The 23,388-nt window shown below is 54.4% G+C and overlaps 1 protein-coding gene across 1 annotated transcript; it reads left to right on the top strand.

The window, feature by feature from the left end:
• The first annotated feature begins 1,368 nt into the window (after positions 1 to 1,368).
• SYT12 (synaptotagmin 12) lies at positions 1,369 to 23,005 on the top strand. The gene is made up of 8 exons (XM_063093782.1): positions 1,369 to 1,420; positions 7,268 to 7,324; positions 11,627 to 11,820; positions 13,929 to 14,321; positions 17,119 to 17,334; positions 18,041 to 18,161; positions 19,168 to 19,301; positions 20,813 to 23,005. Exons 2-8 carry the CDS (start codon positions 7,291 to 7,293, stop codon positions 20,984 to 20,986), a joined length of 1,266 nt encoding a protein of 421 aa, XP_062949852.1. The 5' UTR covers positions 1,369 to 1,420; positions 7,268 to 7,290; the 3' UTR covers positions 20,987 to 23,005.
• Positions 23,006 to 23,388: the final 383 nt, after the last annotated feature.

Here is a 23,388-nt window from a genome sequence, read left to right on the forward strand (position 1 = left end):
CTCTTCCAGGTCCAGGAAAACAAGGGCATTCTTTATTGGTGTGGGTGAAGCTGCAAGGCCTTTCCCGGGCCTCCCCTGGGTTCTTCCTTCTAGAGCAAAGATGCCCCCTCTCCATAAGGCTAGCAAGACCCAACCTCTACTGAGAGGGCTGTGCCTACAGGCTGCTCTCAGCTCCAAAGGCCCAAGAACCACTGCTGCCTTCGCACACTAACTCCCCATCTGGGATCCTCACCCCTTTTCCCCACCCACCCCAGATCCCCTGGGAGGCATCCCTGGGTGCCCAGCCAGCCTGCTCTCCTGGTTACTATGCCCACACACATGGCACTTCCCGCACCCCCCAGACCCTTCTAATGCATGCCATGCCTCCCTGCCAGACTGCGCGGGCAGGGAGGGACCTGTCCCCTGTTCCCGGAAGATGGAAGATCTAAGATCGCCCACACCTGGCACTGTGCCTACCTAGCGCCAGGCGAGGGCGTCATAAATATCTCCTCAATGATTCATTCATTCCTTTGGGAAAGAAGCCATGACCCTTACGTGGTTAAGAGTATGGACTTTGAACTCATACATACCTGGGTTCAAGTTCTAGCTCTGACCTTTGGCTCTGTGTTCTTGGTCACCTCTGAGCCTGTTTACTCATGTAAAAAATGGAGTGACCACGACCCGATTGGGCCATTTAAGTGAGATGATGTTGTAAGGGACCAGCACGGATCTACCCTACAGTTAGCAGCTCAATCGTGGTGGTAGGGGGTAACTACCCGTTCAGACAAGGGGAAACTTCCCGCTGCGTCGCCTGTGCGTCTGTTTTCTTTGGCTCCCGGGAGGTGCGCAGTATCGGTCCGTTTTACAGATAAAGCAACTGAGGCTTAGGAAGGGAACAGGATAACCCGGGGCGCGGCAGACGGAGGGAAGCCTGCTGAGTCTGCGTCCAGCGCTCCGCCTGCCCCTAGAGCTCCTGGTCGGCACAGACCCCCACCCGCGCCCCCGCCCCCGGGCCTGGTGGTGAGGAGTTGGGCTTGGCCTCGGCGCGCCCGGGACCCTGGGGCGCGCTTGGGGATCTCCGGCTCAGACCCCGGAAGCGCCACGCCGCTCTCGGGAGCGGAGAGAGCGCTCGGGGTTGTCACTTTAAATTAAAGAGGGAGCGGGCGGGCGGGCGGGCGGGCGGACGAGCGCGAGGGAGCGCGCGGCGGGCTCCTGGGAGCGTGCCCGGACTGCGGCGCAGCTCCGCTCCGCTCCGCCGCCCCGGCCCGCCCGAGCCCCCGGCCCGGGCCGCGCTTCCCCGAGGGGGACGCCCGGCGACACTGCAGGGGTGGCGTTCCCGCCAGCGCCCGGGCTTGGCGCCGGTGCGTGCGCGCTGCGGGAGGCCAGCCGGGAGCCCCGAGCCCGAGCCGAGCCGGAGAAGCGGCCCCTCCGCGGAGCCGGGGTGAGTACGCAGCCGGCCGACCCCGGCGCACGGCCGGGATCAGCGCCTTGCGCACGGACGCACGCAGTCCCTCTCCCGGCGCCCCGGACCCCCGGGCCCCGCGCACTCGGCGCGCCTGCTCCCGCCGCGCGGCGCTTGCACCCGAACGCCGGGCTCAGCGCACGCCGGGCGCCCTTACCGGCCCAGCCAGTCCGCGCACTGCGCATCGCATCGCGCCCCGCTCGCCCGCCCCGCGTGTGCACACACGCGGTCACCGCGCAATTTACACACCTCCCCTGTGCCCGCGCTGCACGCACGCCCCGCACTTACACACTCGGCGCCCTGACTGTCCCCACTGCCCCGGCCCTGGCTTCGCACCCTCTCCCGGGTCAGCCCCCCACGCTCCAGCCCCATATACCCTGGGGGTTCCTGAGACAGGAGCGCAGGGTCTGCAGGATCTGTCCCAATCCTGAGCGGCACGTCGTACCCCATCCCCAGGAGGCCCAGGTGCGCGAAGAATCAGAGAGGACCCTCAGGTTCCAGGGTCATCGGCCTGGGTGGGGGGCTTTCCAGGATGCCCTTGGAACCTTTGGTGCTGCCGCTTCTTGGGGACAGCAGCTTGACCGGACCTGGAGGGCCTCAAGGCTGTACATTTGCACTAAAGAGGGGGTGGCGGTGAGGCGGAACATGGGAACCAGAGCTGGGCCTGTGAGTGGAGGAGTCTGAGCTGGACATCCTGGTGAGCCCTCTTTCAGGGGCCGCAGAGAGACTGTGCACCCCCTTCTTCAGTCAATTTGGCCACCCCATCCCAAGGAGACTGGGGAATCGGCACCCTGAAATGTCAGCTCCTTCCCAAGTAAGGGGGTGACAGATTTGGAGAGGAGCAGCAGTCGTGCTTCCTATTAGAAATGAGGAAAAGGGGGCTCAGAGAGGGCAGGAGATCCACCCAAATTAACACAGCCAGCCTGGAGAAGGGTCACAACAAGTACTCAAGCCCCCTTCCACTCCACTCAGGAATCTGAAACCTTTCCCAAGCCGCTTGGTTGAATGTGGGCTCCCAGCCTGGGGTTCAAACCTGAGCACTGCCTCTTGTCAGCTCTGGTGACTATGGGCAAGTCACTTCCAGGACTTCAGTTTTCTCACCAGTACAAGGGGCAGGGTAGAGCAGTCCCCTCAGACGGAAGGATTTGCTGAGGGAACACGTGGTAAGTCTTTGGTACAGTGCCTGACACATAGTAGGGGCCCAGTAAATGCCAGCCCTTCTCCCCCCTCCAATCTACACTGGTTTCTGTGGGCTGTTTGGGGGATGGCGGCAGGATGTGATTATCTCAGAAAGTATGGGGGCAGGGGGGAGGTACTTGAAAAGGTTTTCAAAACTTACAGGTCCTCAAGAGGCACACAGCCTGCAAGATTGAGGCTCCACTTTATCCACACACACACCCCCCCACCGATCCTTCCCATCACTTAATGGCCTTGGGGTGGGGGTAGGGGGAGGCAGCCAGAGACGTGATGTGGGGACACTCAGCAAGGAGATGAGGTGGAGCCGGGAGCAAAGACACAAGGCCCCTCTCCCCTCTTCCCTGCTGAGGCCAAAATTCTTGGAAATCCATTTCTCTGACAAGCCCAGGAGGGGGCCTCCACCCTGGTCAGATTCCAGCAAAGCTGCTCTTCTCACCCACACCCACCCCCAAAAGGCCTGGTCAGGAGTCAGCATGGTGGCCTAGAGCCCAGACCCAGATCCATCACACCCTGGCACTGATCCCAGTGCTGCTACTCATAGGCTGAGTGACCCGGGGCCCCAGCTTCCTCATCTGTAAAATGGGGATCCATGTATCCGTTCAATTGTCAGGTCTACATTGTGTGCCTACTACTTACCATGCTCGTTGCTAAGCATTTAGCGCTTTTTTTGTCTACATGCACACAGCAATGGTGAGGTGTTGCTAGACAGGTATAATGGAGCTGGGATTTGAACTTAGAGCTGTTTTCAGTGAGCAAGCTCCGTGCAGTTTAGGGGTTGGGAGTTGGGGACTCATCTAATAGGTTGGTTGGGTGGGGAGGGGTGCTGAAGGAGGCGGATGTGCAGTCTTAGGAGCTCAGATGAGGGTCTGGAGCAGCTCCAGCTCTCCCCTGCTCTGTTCTTTCCCATGTGTCAAGAGCACTGGGGAAGCACTGGTCACAGGCAGCCCTGGCCTCCGATATGCCTTGTCAGCATCCTATTCCCGGCCGAAGCCACAGCCCCCCTGCCTGGCAGACCTCCAGGCTGCCAGCGGGAGCCCATTGAGGTCATCTCGGGTGAAATGGAGTCAGGGGGGTCTCAGGGATAGTGAGAAAAATCCATTAAAGGAGGCACTAGCTTGCAAAGCCCGATCTGGCTGTCTCAGTTCTCTGCTTACTGGTTGGGTGACCTTGGGCCAATTCACCGCTCTTCTCTGAGAACTTCCTCCTCCATGGAGTGAGAATAATAACAGTATTTGCCCCATAGTGGTCTTGGGGGTGATGGGGAAGATGCATGTGAAGTCTTTGGTATGAGGGCTGTTGTTGCTAATGGAAGAGGCGCTGGACCAGGCAGCAGGCACAGCTGCCAGGCCCAGCTCTACCACGGAGCTGTGTGGCTTTGGGCAATTCACTTAACTTCTCTGAACCTCTCCTAGCTCGTCCTAAATCCAGTTTACCAGGCTCTTGAACAGAGATGCTTCTTGGGGCCAGTAGGTTCTGGAAGTGAATGGAGAGGCGCGAGGCTCCGGGCCTGAACCCGAAAGCAAATGTCCTTCTGGGAAGGGGCAGAGCCTGCTTAGCCCCAACTGTGCTATTGTAGTTGGTGGAGGTGGGGTGCAGACCCACTGTTCCCAGATCTTCTAACTTTTCAAGGGAAGTTAGAAATCTCTTTCTTCTTTTTTTAAAATCAATTTTTAATGGGAAATTTCCCAATTTTTAAATGTTGGCAACTCACTCAAGTTTAAGACAGATAAAACACACGTGCAGGCTGCCAGTGCTGCCCACACGATTCCACTGTTCAGACCATCGCCAGGCCAATAACCACAGCAGCTGATGTTTGCCAAGCCTGATCACGCTTACCTTCTCATTGCACCCTCCTGGCACCCTCACCAGGCAGAGCCCTGTGTTACAGATGACGCATCTGAGCTCAGAGAGACTGAAGATTGCCCAAGGCCACATGAGCTAGCGAGGGGGCAGATCTGGGATTCAGAGCTAAGTGCAGCTGACTACAAACCCTGTGCTTAGGCCAACCCCCTCCAGGAGCTCCCATGTCTCCCCAGTTCTTCCTCCCTCCACTTAGGCAGATGTGCTCTGGCTTCTAACCCTCCACAGGGGACCACAGCTGGAATTTCTGTTTGGGGGTGTGTCTAGCAGTCATCCACACCTTCACCAAAAGCACGGCTCCTGATGGGACATGGTGACGAGGGGAAGGGGAGAGCAGGCAGTGTGGGACGGAGTCTGTGGTCTGAGCTGGACTGGCCTTGGAGGGATGGGGGGCCCCAACAGCCAGAGGTCTGATACACCTTGACATTCTGTCCTGCACCACACATACTGTGCTGCAGGGTGTGCCTTGCTACGTATACTTTTTTGTTTACTTTTATTTTTATTTTTTGTTTTTTGCCACATACACCTTGCTAGTGTGCTGCTGTCCATTGGCTGCCCCGTCTTGGCCTCACTCCTGCAAAGTCAGCTTGTGCCAGATGAGCAGGAAAGAAAGCCGATGGCAATACTGGATTCACGGCAAGGCGGGAGCAGTCTAGGATGTGTTTGTTCACGTTAACATGAGTTTCAGTGCATCCAGACCCCTTTCTGCCAGGAGCTAGGGCCACCTTGGGCTTGCACACGTGGCCAATTTGACCTGCAGATTCTTAGGAAACTTCTTTGAAACCATATGCCCCCCTGTGGTAAGACACAGTGGTTAGGAGCTTGGAGCCAGACATCCTGGGTTGAACAGTTTATTAGCTATGTGGCCTGGGGCAAATTACTTTACCTCCACGCCTTGGGACTCTCCTCTGCAAACCAGAGATAATAATAGCATGTACTCCATGGGGTTGTTATGAGGATTAAATGAGGTCATATGTATGCAAAGTGCTTAGAATTGCTCTTGCTCAGAGTACTGTTATCATCATCTGCCCAGGACCCAGGAATGAGTTTCACTCAAGTCAGGCTGAGTGAAATCCTTCCTGGTTTAGCACCGCCCTCCCATCACCATGACAACGCACATCTCCTGGTGGGAGTGGGAGCAGCATCAGAAGAGCTTGGAACTGTCTGCCCCTTTATCTGCCCTGCTTCTCCGGGCCTCCTGCCCTAGGACTTATGCACCCCCATGTGTGCTGGATAACCCTGACTGAACCAAGGCACCCCAGCTTCTTAACTCCAAAGCCACAGACTGGAGAGAGAGAGCCCCAGGATTCCTGAAAATGCTGAGCGTCTCAGTGTCACCCTCTGACTTGACTCCAGTCCTAAGGGGAGCCTGCAGAATGCTTCGAGGGGTAGCAGACCAACAAGCCACAACCCAAGAACCTCTTACACTGCACCTGAACGGGTGTTTATATGTTTTGTGAATTGGTTATAACATTTAAAACTCAGGAAACAGCACATGAAGAAGCCAGGTATCTAGCATTTCTTTCAAGATCCAGAGGATCCAGCAATGCCAGGTTGGCATTGCTGCTGGGACAGAAAAGCAGCTGCCTGAGGCCGGGCAAGTACTTTGTGGCTCTTTCCCCACTCCCCCACCCCCATTTCTCTCACATGCCCTGCCCTGCCCGGGCCTGCAGGCTTTCCTGTGCAACCATCTCTTCCAGCTGCCAGGGAACCCAGACGTTGCGGTTGGGGTATCCTGGCCTTCTGTGTCCTTGAGCTAGATCAGTACAGCTCATCCAGTCTCCCTTTTCCAGAACTCCCCCCCACCCACTTAGCATGTGTTTGTGAGCCAGATTTACGGCTTAGCAACAATAGTAAAACAATAAGCAGTCACCTGGGTTCAGGTAATGGCTTGTATGAGCTCTCAGACCTTTCTAGAACAACTTAGACTTCAGTGGTTCATAAAACCTGGGAGCGAGTCAGGGGGCCGGGGAAGAAACCATCCCGAGCAGTGAAAAGACTGAGAGTAGAAAATTGCAGAAATGCAGCCTTTTCTTTCCAACGGAAACAGAAGCATTGGAAGTCAGGCTCTTGAACACACTATGGGGCCTGCTGTCATGAGTAAGAAAGTCACTGCCAGTCAGCCTGTTGTTAGGATGGAAGTGAGCTAGGGTCGCCAGATTCAGCAACTACAAATACAGCATGCTGAGTAAGGAATTTTAGATAAACAGCACATTTTTTTTTTAGCATAAGTATGTCCCGTGCAATATTTGGGACATACTTATACTAAAAACTCATCTGAAATTCAAATGCCACTAGGCATCCTGTGTTTTAGCTGGAATTTTGAAGGGTTTTTTTGTTTGTTTTTGTTTTGGCACTGGCCAGTCTGGGGATCTGAACCGGGACCTGAACACTTGACCTTGGTGTTAGCACCAAGCTCTCCCAAATGAGCTAACAGGCCAAGCCCTGGAATTCTAAGGTCTTATATTGCTTGAAAAGAGCTTTAAACACCTTTTTAAAAAAAACTATATATATTTTTGGTGGCTGGCTGGTATGGGAATCTGAACCCTTGACCTTGGTGTTATAACACTGCACTGAAACCAACAGAATAAGCCAGCCCACTATTTTTTAAAGTGCCATTTAAAAAACACCTACCTTTGGCAGGGTTCCCCTTACAAGCTGAGTGTGAGCTCCTGATGACAGGCACACAGGCGCCATGGAGGTCAGGACATAGGATTGGGGTTGGTGACCCTCTGCAGCCCTCTCTGCTGACTCTCTTTTCCCTTCCAGACACATCCACTGCAGAGGGCATCATGGCTGTGGATGTCGCAGAATACCACCTAAGTGGTGAGTTCCTGAGGCAAGACCCTCCGCGGATCACATCTGCAGATCGTCTCATGGGACCTTCACATCAGGACTGGGGTGGGAGCTGTCAGGGGCACACAAATAACACCCTATTGTGCTGGTAAGCATAGTCAGTGACTTGCCCAAGGTCACACAGCCTTGGGGACACCAAGCTTAGACCAGTCTGAGGTCTCCTCAGCTTTCCACTCTAGTGACTCCCTCTGGGAGAGAGGGGATCCACCAGGAGACCTTTGTCCCGCTGCTTCCTGAGAATGAGCCTGTGACATGGAACCCACTCACCTGGGGCCCTTCCTGGAGCATATCAAGTAGCAGAGTGAAAGAAAATCCAGGAAGGTCAATGTTAGATTCATGGAGCATTAAACTCAGAGGTCACCCAATCCACAGATGGCCTGCCCTGCGGCTCCACCTTTCTACCTGTGACTCGGCAGGCACAGCTAATCGATCGCAGTACTGCACTAGGGGATGGCCTGGGGGTATCCAGACACACTTCTGCAGCCCTGCCAATCAATGGTGGGTGCCGTCAGAGCTGAAATAGGCATGCCATCTTTTCTCCTCACCATTTACAGATGAACTCAGATTTCCCAAGTCCTGGGCCAGTGCTCCCCATCACTCCAGCCCCCACACACAGCCCCCAGACAGCCCTGATCTGAAGGATGGATCAGGGACTATCTTTCTCAACCCCCAGCCAGAGATCCTTACTTTTCATCTGCAGGCTCACAGGTGTTGGCCAAAGCCCTGGCATGGCCTTGGGCAAGTGAAGAAACCTCTATGAGCCTCAACCTACTCATCTGTAAAATGGGGACAATGAGGCCTGCGTCAAGGACTGGTGGGAAGATTCGGTGGGCTAATGTGTGTGGTCAAATCGGTGCAGATACAACTGTCTGCCAATTCCAGGCTTCTGCACGTGCCGTTCCCTTTGCCTGGGATTCTTCTCTGCCTCTGCCTGGCTAAGTCCTTGGGTCTGGTGTCAAGGTTATGAGTGCAGATCTGAAGCCAGAGGTAGCAAATTCTCCTCTGCCCCTCAGCTTCCTCATCTGTAAAATGGGGATAATTATAGAACCTACCTCACTCATCCAGCCTGATACTCATCCAACACTGAGCACCCTATAAGGTGCTCAATAACCACAGGATTGTTCTGAGGACTCAATGGGTTAATCCATATGAAGTGCTTAGAACAGGGCTTGCAAATAGTAAGTGCTTTCTAAGGGGAACTAATTATTATTATTATTATTAAATAATAATTGCTCATTGCTGGTCATAGCTTAGATCTCACTTCCCTGGGGAATTCTTCCTATATCTCCCCAAGGCTGGTACTCCATAAAATCAATCAGTAGATGAGTATTAATTGTCATTTCATGTCACCTCCCGGAGGCTTTTCCTTCTGTGCCTCTAGCCCTGACCCTTCTCCGCCACCCGAATGCAGGCTTCTGTCTCTCAGCACCGTGGGTCCTCATGAGCAGGGGAACACCTCCCTATGCCCACTTGTCACCTGCTTGGACCTTGGACCTGTGGTCCTGCCCCCTGGCCAACCCCTGCTGTAACCTGGCTAGGGCAGCATGCACATCATTCTTCAGTTGACCCAGTCCTTTCCTTCCCATCCCCTGTTCACCAAACTCACAGAACATTCCAGAGCCTTGTCAGGGCTGGGCTTGGGACCCTCCATAGATCTCTTTGTTGTGGCTTTACTTAGCCCACGAGTCACATTCTCACAGCAGGACAAGTCAGGAGTAAGTAGGGTTTGCTTGCAGTCTCTCCATCCCTATTCTGACCCTTGTCCACAGCCTGTGTGATTTTTACATCAAAATTGTGTGGCTATACCATGCCAAGGATTGATTTTTTTTTTTTTTTTTTTTTCTCTTAACAATGCTGGAAATGTTTCTCTGCATGGCACAGTGTCATTCTGAATGACCTTAACTGTCATTCTCAAAGACTGGTGACATTTCCTCCCAAAACAGCACCACCAGCCCCTCGGTGGGGCCTTTAGGCTGTTTCCAGATTTCTGCTGTTATAAATACAGCCTCTATGACTCACACCAGACATAAAACTTGTTGGGATTTTCTCCTTAGAATAAATTTTCCAGGGTGGGACCACTGGATGGGGGATGTTTTTGTCGTCATGTCCGTTTTCCAGATGAGGAGACTGAAGCCCAGAAAGGCCAGATGACTTGCCTGAGAGCCAAGGTCCCTGCACCCAGCTCGGCCTTTCTCACCTCTGTGGCCTTGGGCACATAAGCAGATGTGCTCTTTGCCTCTCTCAGCCTCAGTTTCCCACTTCTAGAAAGGGAACAGGGCCTCATAGCATGCTCAGTGCTGGATGAGAGTCAGGCCGAAGGCTGGGTCCTGGCCTTCGCTGGAGTGAGCTGGCGTTGTGGATTCTGGCTAGAGATGGCTGGCCGCGAAGAGAGCAGGACTGAGGCTTCCCCTGCCGGAGGGGCTGCCGTGCTGCGGGATTCCTCCCTGTGCGACCAGGCTTTGGGGCCATGGTGGCAAGGAGCCACCACTCTCTTTTGCCCGCAGGGCACTCTGCTCTCTCTGTCCTTTTTATTTTCTTGGTTTTGTTCTTCAGGGCATCTGAACCCTTGACCTGTGTTAGCACCACGCTGTAACCGGCCACCCCCCTACTCTGGCCTTTTGATGTCCCCTCCATTCTTCCTGCCCTAAACTCAGCTGCTGTGGCCTTGGCCCAGCACTCTTCTTGCTCCTCTTTGTTTCTCAGCTCACATGTCTCTCCTCCGGGAAGCCTTCCTGGGCTGTCCCCCCCATGACTCCTAGCGCCCTGGTTTGTCTGTTGATTGCCCGCCTCACCCTGCCCCCTCCACTCGAAGCTTCTTAAGGGCAGAAACCGGGCCTGGGGCTGACTCACCCAGCCCTGGCTCCCCATGCCCACGGGGTGCTGGCACACACTAGATGCTCAGTGGATGTGCGCTGATAAGTCTCCACCCCTGAAATGCCCTCCCCACCTCTCTCCACCTTGCTGCCAGGGAACTGCGCTGGGTCGAGGCTGGTGGGGCAGTGGTGGCCCCTGCTTGCTCTGGAGTCTGGCTGCCAGAGATGGAATTCTAGCGCCACCCCTTCCTGTTTCTGTGACCTTGGGCAAGTTCTTTAGCCTTTCTGTGCCTCACTTTCCCCTTTTGAATTGAGTATAGAGGCAGTACTGAGATTGGTTTAGAGAACCATATTTGCCAACTATGGGACCTTCTGCAAAATGAATCCCAATATCTCATTGGCTCCCAATATCTTCTTGGCTTCCTTTGGGGAAACAGGCAGGTTTCCAAGTAGAGGGAGGCAAGATCTTTTAACATGGATTATCCTACCACATGCCAAGCACCGTGCTAAGGTGAGGACTCACCCACCATGGCTGAGGGAGTAGTTCATTTCTATGCTTGGGGACAGTGAAGCTCAGATAGGGAGAGTTATTTACTCTTTGGTGGAGAAAAAGCTTTCAAGCATCTGGATTTGTCTCTAACCCCTGTATGGCCTGCAGCTACCCCTCACTTTTGGCTGAGTTTTGTTTGTTTTCGTAAGAGATTTGCCTATGATTCACCCACTTAAAGTGTCCAGTTAAATGGTTTTTAGTATATTGTGCAATCACTAGTCTATGTTCTGTCTGTATAGATTCACCTACTCTGGACATTTCATATCAGTAGAACCGTAGCACATGTGGTCTTTTGTGACTGGCTTCTTTCACTTAGCAAGATGTTTTCGAGGGTCATCCATGTTGTCACACGTATCAGTACCTTCATTCTTTTTTATTGCCAAATCATGTTCCATTGTGTGGATGTGCCACATTTATATACCATGCATCAGCTGATGGACACTGGGTTGTTCTGGATGTGGTTTGAGGCAAAAATAGGGTCTTTTTTCTCCTCCAAATCTTCCTCTTGTCCCAGACTCCGAAAGGCTGCTTTGACTCTCTGAAACCAAGAGGTCTTCTGAAGGCTACGAAGTTAGAAAATTCAAAGAGGCAAGAACGACCCTATCTGTTCAAAGCCTAAGAAATATCTGATCGTTATTCACAGCACTTCCCCTGCTCTAGCCAAGTCTCTCCGCAGTAGAAATGTGTATGTGCGTGGGGAAGTGGGTAGAAGCAGAAGACACAAGTTTGTGTCTTGTTCTACACTGGCTCCCTGGCACCCAGCACCACGCCTGGCACCTAGTAGGCACCCAATAAATACTTGTTCAGTGAATAAGTAAGTCACTGCTGAACAACCTGCTCCCTGGGTGGGGGTCTGTAACTACGGGGGGGCCGCAGGCTCACTAATGAGAGGCTACCCTTGCCTTGCAGTCATCAAAAGCCCCCCTGGCTGGGAAGTGGCTGTCTATGCTGCAGGGGCCCTGGCACTGCTGGGAATCGCAGCTGTGAGCCTGTGGAAGCTCTGGACGTCAGGGAGCTTTCCCAGCCCATCCCCGTTCCCGAATTATGACTACAGGTACCTTCAGCAGAAGTACGGCGAGACCTATGCAGAGGCCAGGCAGAAGGTGAGGCTTCTGCTCCCGCAGGTACACACCGGGCTGTGTCCCGCAACCCCCCACCGTCCACTCTCAGGATCAGTCTCCAGTTCCTCTCTTCTCGCTCATTCCTCCTATGAATGGGGGCCTAGTCCCCTCTTGTCTTCAACTGCTAGCCCAGTGCTAGGTGCCAATAAATACTTGTTGAAGGAATGAATGCTTTCAGTTTTAAAAACCGTCCTGTGAGGCAGTCTGAGTGCAGTGGTGTTTACAACTAATTGATCACAACCAGTTACAGATTTCTTTGTTCCTTTTCCACTCCCACTGCTTTGTTTGACTTGCCTTTAAAAAAAGAAAAGAAAAATCTTGTGAAAAATACAGGAAAATATAAGAAAGAAGAAAAACATCTCCCCAAAGCCACCACCCAAAGGCAAGCAACTGTTAGCTGCTTTTTAACTACTAACATTTTGATACATTTCTTTCCAGTATTTTTAATCTACACTCCCAGTTTTTTTTTTCATGCACAGTTTTTACACAAAGGGCGCCATATCTACTTTTTTCTTTTTTTGCGCAACAGGCTGGTATGGGGATCGGAAGCCTTGACTTTCTTGTTACATAGAATTTTATACCCTGTTCTTTCATGTCACTTAGAGCTGAAGCATTTTCTCACACCATTAAGTACACATCATAAGTAACATTTTATTTTATTTTATTTTATTTTTTATTTTTATTTTTTTTAAAGATGACCGGTGAGGGGATCTCAACCCTTGGCTTGGTGTTGTCAGCACCACGCTCAGCCAGTGAGCAAACCGGCCATGCCTATATGGGATCCGAACCCGTGGCCTTGGTGTTATCAGCACCACACTCTACCGAGTGAGCCACGGGCCGGCCCATAAGTGACATTTTAATGGCTGCATGAGATTCCTTCTCGTACATGTGCCATGATTTACTAAATGCCATTATAAATAATACAGTGAATGCTTTGTATGTAAAACTTTGTCTTCATTTGGGATAATGTACTTTGGGTGGATGCCCAGGTGTGGAATTACTATATCAGGGAGTACAAACATTTTTAGGGTTCTCAGTATATATTACTGAATGTTTCATCATCAACACTTGGCAGAGAATTTTTCAAACACCATATAGAGTTCCGGAGAGCACAGCCAGAATCTGTTACCAGATATGGGTCCCACATGCTCATTCATTTGGGATGACAGGGGGACTATCTTGCACTCTGTTCATTGGGGAGAGGAGGGATAAGTTGGGACAACTTTTCCAAAGAGCATTTTGGCATAATGTGTCAAAAGCCTTCAAGAGGACTGAGTCCTCTGAGCCAGGATTTTAAGAAAGCTATTTGATGCTGCATTACTTGTACTTGTAAAAATTAGAAACAACATAAATGTCCAACAGGAGGGGAATAGTAAAATAAACTATGGTTATCTGCTCAATAAAAAAGTTGGGGAGCCATTAAAAATTAGGGTAATGAAGACTAGGTAGAGATAAACATGGTAATGAAGATATATGAGATGCTTATGGTACAAGGACTTTTGGGGGTTTTTTGTTAATTTAGAGAAAAGAAAAATTTGAATATTTGAGCCTGGTCAAATGATTAGCTCACTCAGAGTGCAGTGCTGAAAATACCAGGGTCAAGAGTTCAGATCCCCTTACTGGCCAGCTGCCAAAAGAAAAAAGATTTGAATATTTGGGCTTGTGGTACCCAACATGAAAGCTTTCTCAAGTTGTAAACATTTTTGTAAACCTCCTTTGAACTGCTCGATCACCTATTGACTATACCCTAGTATTCTTACCCATTCCTCTTTTGCTGGACACTTAGATTGATAACTACTTTTTCTTTTTATAAACATCAGTGCAGTTGACATATTTATGTGTAGAATTCTGTCCCTGTAAGTAAGCATTTTGAGAAAAAGCTTTCTTAGATTCTGATTAAGGAGAGAAAACTAAGTGACATGAAATGACATTAAACAAGTTATCCCTTCCTAACTAAGGGATGCACTGTTTTCGTGAAAGGGGAACCTGGAGGTACCTTGAATGAACAGGACTTAGGCATCGCCTTGCTGTCTCCTCACAACTGTGCTATGACCTTGTGATGCTCTTGTGCCCCTTTTTCTCACCCCCAGAGAGTGTCTGTTTGGAATGCCCAGCAGGCCAGCACTCGGAGGCCACCCAGCCGCAAAGGCAGCCTCAGCATCGAGGACAACTTTGAGAGCATCAGCGAGCTGGGGCCCCTGGAGCTGATGGGCCGCGAGCTGGACCTGGCCCCCTATGGGACCCTCCGGAAGTCCCAGTCTGCCGACTCCCTGAACTCCATCTCCTCTGTGAGCAACACCTTTGGGCAGGACTTCACACTGGGCCAGGTGGAGGTGAGCATGGACTACGATGCTGCCTCCCACACCCTCCACGTGGCTGTGCTGCAGGGCAGGGACCTCCTGGAGCGGGAGGAAGCCAGCTTCGAGTCCTGCTTCATGCGCGTCAGCCTTCTGCCCGACGAGCAGATCGTGGGCATATCTCGGGTAAGTGGGGCTGGGGGAGGTAGTGGTGTGCTCTGGGCTCACTAGACCCCTCCCCAGGCAGGCAGGACTGTGGGGCCAGGAAGGATCCCAGGAGGGCGCTAGAGAGCAGGTCTGGATGCTGATCCCAGAGTGGCAGGTGTGGACTGTAGTGAGGACAGAACCAGGAGTTTGGGACCTCCACCTGAGGGCGCCCACTGTGCGCAGTTCCTAGCCCTTGTAGCATGCAAGTCCAGGGCGTGGCAACTGTCCATTTCCACATCTGTACCTGTGTCAACATGGGGTCCTGGCAGGACAGGGGTGGCTTGCTCAAGTCGGCTAATGTGGTGAGAGCTTCATAGCAGGACTGTTTCAGTGGTGTGGGTGGGGTGTGGGCAACCTCAGGTCTAGCAGCAGGAGGGGCAGTCCCACTCCAGGTCTGAAGAGAAGAGGGGCAGATGAGGTTAGGGGCCCAGAAGGAGAGAGGTATACGGAGAGGGCCACCTTGATAGGATCTGTGCCTTTGATCAAGGGACGTGGTTAGCCTGAAGCGATACTGCAGAGAAGGCCCTCAGGGAATAAGCACCTAAGTCTCCCTCTGACCTCCAGTGCCCTCTAGTGACCCCCACCAGACTCCTGAGGACAGGGGAGCCTGGTGATGCAGCCCAGGGAGGTCAGCTCCTAGGACTGAGAGCCAGGTGGGGAGGGTGGGGAGTAAGCCAGGAGGGGCAAGGGGGGCACCCATCACCCCCAGGCTGCCCTCTATGGGGGCCTCCACCTTGCCAAGAGGGAGCCAAGCCAACGTGAGACACAACCTACTGCCTGGCAGCAGATAGCTCTGGCATGGACAGAGGTGGCATCCAGGTGCTGAGGCCAAGTCCTCTGAGATGGGTGCGGTTGACATGCAGTGGCCTTTGACCCGAGCGGGAAGAGCCTGAGGACCTACAGGACCAAGTGCCTTCACACTCCTCAGAGACCCACCTCTGTCTGGTCACTTTCATTATGCAGAAAATTGGATACTCCTCAGGGTGGATGCTGTCATCCCTCTCCCATCCTAGCCCCATCACTCTGGGAGGGTTTAGAATTGACCCCCAGCCCTCTGTATATGGGGCACCAAAAGGGGGTAGCCCAGCTTCAGAGAGGCTGTACAGTGGGTGGTTAGGAGCAGGACCCTGGAGTCTGACTACCTGGGTTGAGATCCCAGTTCCACCACTTCCTAGCAGTGTGACTTTGGGTAAATCACTTAAGCACCCTGTGACTCAGTTTCCCCGTCTGTCAAATGGGCATCATAATTATTCAGGAAGGGATGGGTTAATACATGTAAAGTCCTTAGGTCAGCTCTTGATAAATGCTCAGTACCTAGCTCTCAGGACCATGAAGAGCTCCTGTAGAGCCCAATCCATGCTGTCTATGGCCTAGGCTGCCTGGAGGACTCTGGGTAGTTCTGGGCACATCTCTCAAGGATGGACATTGCCAAACAGCAGCCACCATTGCCTGATGTATGCTGAGAACCTGGTTCACGGAGCCCAGCACATCCATGATTCTCTAGTTAGCCCCCCGAGGCCGACAGGACAGACTCTTAAGGCATCTTAATGAGAAGGAAACAGAAGCTCAGGAAAGTACTTTGCCCAAGACAACCCACAAGTAAGCAGGAGATCCAGGACTTGAACCCAGGGTTCCCGTCCTCCTCTACCTGTGTGCCCATAAAGCACAACACTCAGAGAATGGATGGGCAGGGGAGCCTGAGGCCCTGTGGGCAGGGAACAGTCCCTAGGCTAGTTTGGCAGGAGGAAGGAGAGAGAACCAGAAGATTATGAAGAGCCTGAGTGCTGAGGTCAGGAGAACAGGAGAGAGGCTTTATCCCATGGGGTCAAGGAGGCCTTGAAGAGCCTCAAGCAGGGGACAGTGGGGGAATGTGGCTCCCAGGGATCACCGAAAGAGGAGCCTTCCCAGAGCCCAGGCAGTGGCAGAAGAGTGCGGCTCAGGGTGGCTGGAGGTGCTGGTGGATTTATTCCCTGGAAGGCAGGCTTCACAGCATCACAACTGGCCAACCCCGCCAAGTGGGTGGCTGCTCTCAGGCTGAGCAGCCCACCCCCCCGCCTCAGGCGAGGTGCCAGGGCTGAGAGCTCCTCTCTTTAAATATCACCAGGCAGTGACTAAGGCAGTCCCCCACGGAAGGGAGAGCAGTGCCCGCGAGTGCACCTTTCCGGGGGCCTGCCCACGACTTCCTGGGAGGAGGCCAGTGGCGCCCACCTGGCAAGACTGGGCTTGGAAGTGGAGTCTGCACAGCCTTGGCTAGTGACTCCATCCATCTGTCCATCTGTCCATCCATCCATCCATCCATCCATCCTACTGCGTTTAGACAGTCCTGGTCCAGGCTCTGCAAGCAGCTGGGACATCAATGGCTCTTGGCTCCACAGACAACTGTCCTATACCCACTGCATGCCTGGCCCAGCACGGGCCTTGAGCAGATGTAAGAAATATAGAGACCGGCTCAGCCAGAGCATCACGAGGGTCCTGTAACACCACAGGCACTGAGGCCCCATCCTCAGCAGGGGGATTAGTTAGGATTAGACTGTGGAAGCTTCAAATGGTGGGCTGCTAGATTGGCCACCACTGATGAGAAAACAGGGGGCTTTAAACCTTCAAGGATGAACCACCAAAGGAAGGATCAGCTTTGAGGTTGTGGGGACAACAGAGCCAGGCCTAGAGCCCAGGCCTCTGGACTCCCTTTCTGGTGTTGTCCCTGCCGCAGCCTCTCAGGCCCCTGATTGCCACCTCTCCAGCTTTGGTGCTCCCTCACGACCCTTGCTCTCTGCAGATCCAGAGGAATGCCTACTCCATCTACTTCGACGAGAAGTTCTCCATTCCCCTGGATCCCACAGCCCTGGAGGAGAAGAGCCTGCGGTTTTCTGTGTTCGGCATCGATGAGGACGAGCGGAACGTCAGCACGGGGGTGGTGGAGCTGAAGCTTTCTGTGCTCGACCTTCCGCTGCAGCCCTTCAGCGGCTGGCTCTACTTACAGGACCAGAACAAGGTGAGCATGACCTGCCTCGCCTGCCTGAAGCAGGCCCCCGAGGAGAGCACGCACGCACGCACTTCTGAGCAGGGACTGCTGTCCTCTGCAGCAGCCTGAATCGTGGCACCATGAGGAGAGCAGAGAAGACCTCATTTGAGGAAACTCTGTCTACTGTGGGCAAAAGATGAAAACATCCTGCGCACTGTGTGCAGCTTGTCTGCTGCTTTTACCACCAAACCTTCAGAGGTTCTATTCCTACAGAGCTTCTGTTAGGCAAGCATCCTTTGGCCTTAAAGTAGATTATTTCAGGTGGACTCCAAGCCGGTTTACTTTTATAAGTGTAGGAGTGCTCAGGGAACATCACTGTGTTTAAGCAAATGATCTAATTCCATTCCACTTGTATCTCTATGTAATACTATCACAGCATGTTCTCCTTGGCCTGGAATGAGGGAACAAAACTGCATTTGACTCCTGCATCTGACAGGAGTCCCAACCTCTGGCCCTCCTTCTAAGGCAGTCCCACACCCAGTGGAAGGAGAGGGGTGGTGCATGTTCCGTGGGGTGGGGGGTGGCTGTCCCTTTCTCAGTCCTGCTAGCCTGGTGCCCTGGAAGGGGTCCCAAGAGCAGCAGCTTCTGTCTGGAGAAGGCAGCTTCTGCCTTTCCCTGGATCCCTGGGGGGAGTCCTTGGGGGAGGAGCCCCCTGAGCCACCCACCTGTCCTCCAGGCCGCCGACGCTGTCGGGGAGATCCTGCTGTCCCTCAGCTACCTCCCCACAGCCGAGCGCCTCACCGTGGTCGTGGTGAAGGCCAAGAATCTCATCTGGACCAATGACAAGACCACAGCGGGTAAGGCCCTGTGGGCTGCCTGGCCCCTCCACGTGGCTCAGTGGAAGCTGTGGCCCAGCTGCTGTGCCATGGGCGCCTGGAGGCATCAGCAGGTGTGGGGCACAGTGCCAGGGCCCTGCACAGCTTCAGGGGAGCTCAGGAGCCCTACAGTAGGAAGATTAATCCAGCTGGGGAAACATGGGAGCCCCGGAGGGTGGCAGGGAGCCCCTGTGAGGACAGAGTGAGAAAGGGGGCAGAGTCACAGGGGTCTGAGAGCAGGAGGCAGCACTTAGGGCTGGGAGCACTGGGCATGGGGACCAAGGTGGACACCTGCTTCCCAGAACTGGAATTCATGATGGAGAATTCACTCCCAGAGACAGGGCAGCATTCCAGACTCCAAAGGAGGGCCAGGGCCTCTGGGTTGGGGTGACAGGACCCAGTGGGTGCCGAGCAGGACCTCATGCCCCAGGTCTGCAGGACCCCCCAGCCCTTCCCAAAGCGGTGACCCATGGAGGCAGCCGCACTCTGGGTAACTGAAAGCAGAGGGCTGGAGAGCCCAACCTATTGGGAGTCACAAGCGTGGGGGAACCTCAGGTCCAGGCAAGTGCAGCAAGGACACCCAGTGGGCGACAGGTGATGGCCAGACGGCAATTTGTTATTTCTGAGCTGCACACCGTTGAGTCAGGCTCTGCTGAGCAGGCACCCGGTGACTCAGGGCTGACGTCTGTGCTCGGTCCATTTATAGAAAGAAAAGTAGTGGGTCTGCTGAGCTCCCCAGAGCATCATGCGAGGGGAGCGTGTGGGCCAAGGCAGGCTGCCGTGTCCAAAGCCCAGCCCTCTCCTGACTTGCTGAGTGAGCCTGTAAGATGGGAAAAATAATAAAGGACCGATGGCAGGACTATAGGAGATGAGGGCAGTAGTGAAGGTTTGGGGAGTTTGGAGCCAGTGGGCTGAGCTGATTGGAGCAGGGCTGTGCCAAGTGAGGCTGGCACTGGCCCTCACCACCCCACCCCACCCCCACCCGCAGACCCCTTCGTCAAGGTGTACCTGCTGCAAGACGGGAGGAAGATGAGCAAGAAGAAGACGGCCGTGAAGAGGGATGACCCCAACCCTGTCTTCAACGAAGCCATGATCTTCTCAGTGCCAGCCATTGTGCTCCAGGTAAGGAGCTGGGCCACCCCAGGGTCCTGGGGCCACTCCATCCCCCAGGCTTCGTTTCTCAGGGCTCCTGCAGGTGTTTATGGTTTGCTTCAAGCCATCACCTTTCTGGCCAAGAAGCAATTATTGAGCACTCACTGGGTGCCATCCCCTATGGTGGATGCTGGGGACACAGGCACTGCTTTCTTGGTGCTCACAAGGAACAGGCAGGACAATCCCTGGACAAACAGCATCCCAGAATTTCATGGTCGAGGCTTCCTGCAGGAGAGGATAGCTCAGCTGAGGTCTGGGGGAAGACAGTCCCCAGTGGAGGTAACTGCAGAGGCCTGGAGATGAGCCAGGGGTAACCCAGGACAGTTCTGGTCTTAAATCTCCCCAGGTTCTACTGCAACAGCCCTGCTGAGGTCCCCACACTCCCATGGCTTTCAGAAGGTGACATGCCCCAGGGAGACCCCTCCCAGCAGGGACATCACAGACCATGGGAGAGGGGACTGCAAGGATATGGCTTGGGCCACACCAGTGGCCCTGTTTGCATACTTCAGAGGATAGGGTCTCACTACCTCCCTCACTAGCCCCTTCCATCCTTGGGCACTCCTGACAGTGAGAAAGTCCTTTGTGCCTCTATCCAAAATCTGCCCCGCATAGCCCTGGGCTGTACAGAATCCACTTCATCTCACCTCCCCAAGACCCCTGTCTAGATTTGAAGGCCCAGAACTCTGCCTCCCCCTGGGTGTTCCTAATCCAAGCAAATATCCCAGCATCCCAGGCTGGTCCTGGGTGTCGTAGCCTTATCCTGCTACCCTCGTAGGACAGTCTGCCCATCTGTCTCCTGCCCCCCCACCCCGGGAGGTCACCGTGCCACTGCTCCACAGCCTCCGAGGTCGAGAGACTTCTTGGGACCACGGGGGATGAGGAGGAGGAGGGAAGGACTGGCCTTCCTAGTCTGGACTGGGTTCTAGTTTCAGCTTCACTGCTTTGATCTCAAGCAAGTTGTTTCCATCATGTGACTCCAGCATCATGACTGCATTAGTAATAGCAGCCAGAGACCTCTGCGATGCTCTGACTGTGAGCAGGCACCATCTTGCACATTTTAACTCTTTTCGTTCCTGGAACAGCCCTATTAGGTAGCAGCTATTATGATCACCATTTTTAAAATGGAGAAACTGAGGTAGCAAGAGCCCAAGTCACTATTCAAGGTCCCGCAGCAGGGAAGTGGTGGGGCTGGCATTGAACCGGCGAGGCTGGCATTGAACCTGGCAGTCTGGAGCTGCCACCATGCAGTGAGGCACCAACGGAAGGCCGTGGGGTTAGGCAGATGTAGTTCAAGTCCTCACCCGCTGCTTATTAGCTGGGTGACCTCGGACAAGTCTCCTCACCTCCCAGATCAGAGGTGAGGGTTCGGGGAGCCACACCTAGCACCCCCTGGGGCCTGGCATGTGTAGGCTGGGACCCAGGAGCCAAGGAGGACCTCTGGCTGCTCCTGGTTCCCAGCACCCATGTTGCCTCCTCCCCAGGACCTCTCTCTCCGCGTGACGGTGGCTGAGAGCAGCAGTGACGGCCATGGGGACAACGTGGGCCACGTCATCATCGGGCCATCAGCCAGTGGCATGGGCACCACACACTGGAACCAGATGCTGGCCACACTGCGCAGGCCGGTGTCCATGTGGCACCCTGTCCGGCGAAACTAGCAGCCAAGCGGGGCCAGGTGGGCAGTGGAGCCGCTGGAGCCTGGCACAAACTCAACTCTGTCCAGCGTGCTCTTCATAGCCCAGCAGGAGCCATGACACTGGGGTCCCCCATGGAGTCCCTGTGAACCATCCTGGTCCCTCTGTCCAGACTGCAGTGGAGGAACAGGGGTGGCTGTGTCCAGGGGCCCAGGGTGCTCTCCCACAGAGGACCAGCTGTGGCTGGGCCAGGACTTAGGGAGGACAGCTGGGCACTGGCCAATTGTGCCCCCTTTTAAGATCCTCAACAGGTCTGTCCCTCAGCCTGGCAGGGGGACTCGGCCTCTCAGAGCCAGTGAGCTCCCCCCACCCCACTCCTCCTGGTAGGCTAGCTGCCAAGCAGGGCCATGCACTGAAACCCAGTGAGTTTTGGGGGCCAGGCACTGTGCCCGGCACCAGGAGGGATAACACACACAAAACATGGCCCCTGGGACATCAGGAAGACAGGGTTCCCCAGCCCCAGGTGATCTGCTGAATGTAGGCCCAGCTGGGTGGGCTCTGGGGCAGGGGGACCAGGGAGTGCCTTTTGGACAAGGTAGGTGCTAAGCTTTGGGTGCAGAACTGAGAGTGGCCCAGGCAGGGGCCCAGCCTGAGCAATGGCCAGGATGCGACATTTCCCATCATGAACACGTTGCAGACAAGGGGCTCCCTCTGCATGGAGAGAGACCAAGAGACCAGGCCCAGCAGAAGCCTGCAGGCCCATGTGGGACACAGCCTCTGGAGTTATTCTCTATGAAACCTACTCCCTTACCTCAGCCATTGCAAAGTCCTTGTGACCAGTCCCATGGAATTAATGCACTGGCCCCACAGCGTTTGCTGATGTCTCTCCAGGTTGAGCCCTGCTGGGAAGCGGATAACACAGGTGGGCCTCAGCTAGTGGGGGCTGGTGGGGCAGACAGAATATTGACGGCATAGGTCTTAGTAGGCTGCAGGCATCCGGGAAGATGTGAGGGACAAGGAGGCCTTGTGCTGGACCTGGGAGCAGTGGCAGTGGGGAGGGACAGTGCAGGCGGCTGCAGCATGAAGGAAAGTCAGGGGAGTCAGGAGGGTGGCTTGAGAGACAGCTGGAGAAGTGTGATTGCCATACTGGAAAGGAGGTGGCTCTGGAGCAGGGCTCCAACCCCCAGGACGCTGGGTATCCTTGGCTGAGTTCCCCAGAAGCAAATGCTGAGAAAGAGATTTTGGGGCAAGGGGCTTATTGGGGGAGTGATCTCAGAAACTTGCCAGGCAGGGCAAAGTGGGGGCCAGGGAAGAAGCCCAGCAAACTGCAGCCTCAGCCTGACCGTCAGCGGGAGCTCTGGAGTGTGCAAGGCCCCCCAGGGATCCTACCCAAAAACAAAGGGGCTGGGCCACCCCCATATGAGTCAGTCTTTGGTTCCAATGCCAGCCCAGTTGGAGTGAGGGTGTCACTGGCTGACGCTGCTATCATCCACCAAAGGCAGTCCCAGAGAAGTGTTGAGGGGTGGGCGCACCTGCCTGGTCACAGGGACTGCAGGGCAGGCAGCAGCAGCATCTGCTCTGCAGGGCCACCCACTGGAACGAGCAAGAACTCTCGGGCTGGCTGCCCCTGTTCCTTGGCCCTGGTGAGCTACGGAGACCCAGGTCCAACCAGTTATCCCCAGTGACATGGGGATGGGGAGGGTGGCTAGAACAGGGGCCCAGGGTGGTCATGGGACTGGAGGCAGGACTGTGGCTCTCCCTACGTGACACAGCCATGGCCCAGCCCTGAGGCCAGGCTGTCTACCCTGTGACCAGCCCAGGGCCGGGGGACACGCATGGCTGGGCGGGCCTTTGCAGCCTGGGAGGCCCTTTCTAAGCCATTGGCTATGCAGAGCAGGCCATTTACTCCCAACTTCTCTTTCCCCTCTTTCTCTCCCTCTAACTGCATGAAATGTTGACTGTGTACCCAGGATGGCCGTGGTGGGGACCAAGTATGCTGTTTGGAATGATTCTAGAACCAAAATAAAGCTTGGGCAGGAAGAGGGGGCTTCCAGGGAGCCCTGCTCAGCCCCAAATCACGTTTGTGGCTTCTCCAGGAATCAGGGACTCAGACCTCATGGGGTTACTGTTTGCCCTCCTTCCTCTGCTGCTGGGTACCCAGAGGGGAGTGAGGGCCCTGTCTGATTGGGGACATCACAAAGACTAATGGCATCAGGCTGCTTGAGCAGCTCAGAAGAAGGGCCCCTGAGCCAGCCTGGCAGGGGAGGGTGCTGGTGGGGAACACCAAGGAAGGGTTCCTGTGGTGACACTCAGCTGAGTCCTCAGGGCAGGAAGGATTATATCAGGTGGATGAGGCAGGAAAAGCATTTCTGGCAGAGAACAGTGTATACAAAAGGGCAGGAGTGGCAAAAACCCAGCCAAGTTTT

Source organism: Cynocephalus volans, chromosome 4 (assembly GCF_027409185.1).
Source record: "Cynocephalus volans isolate mCynVol1 chromosome 4, mCynVol1.pri, whole genome shotgun sequence".
Lineage (NCBI taxonomy): Eukaryota > Metazoa > Chordata > Mammalia > Dermoptera > Cynocephalidae > Cynocephalus > Cynocephalus volans.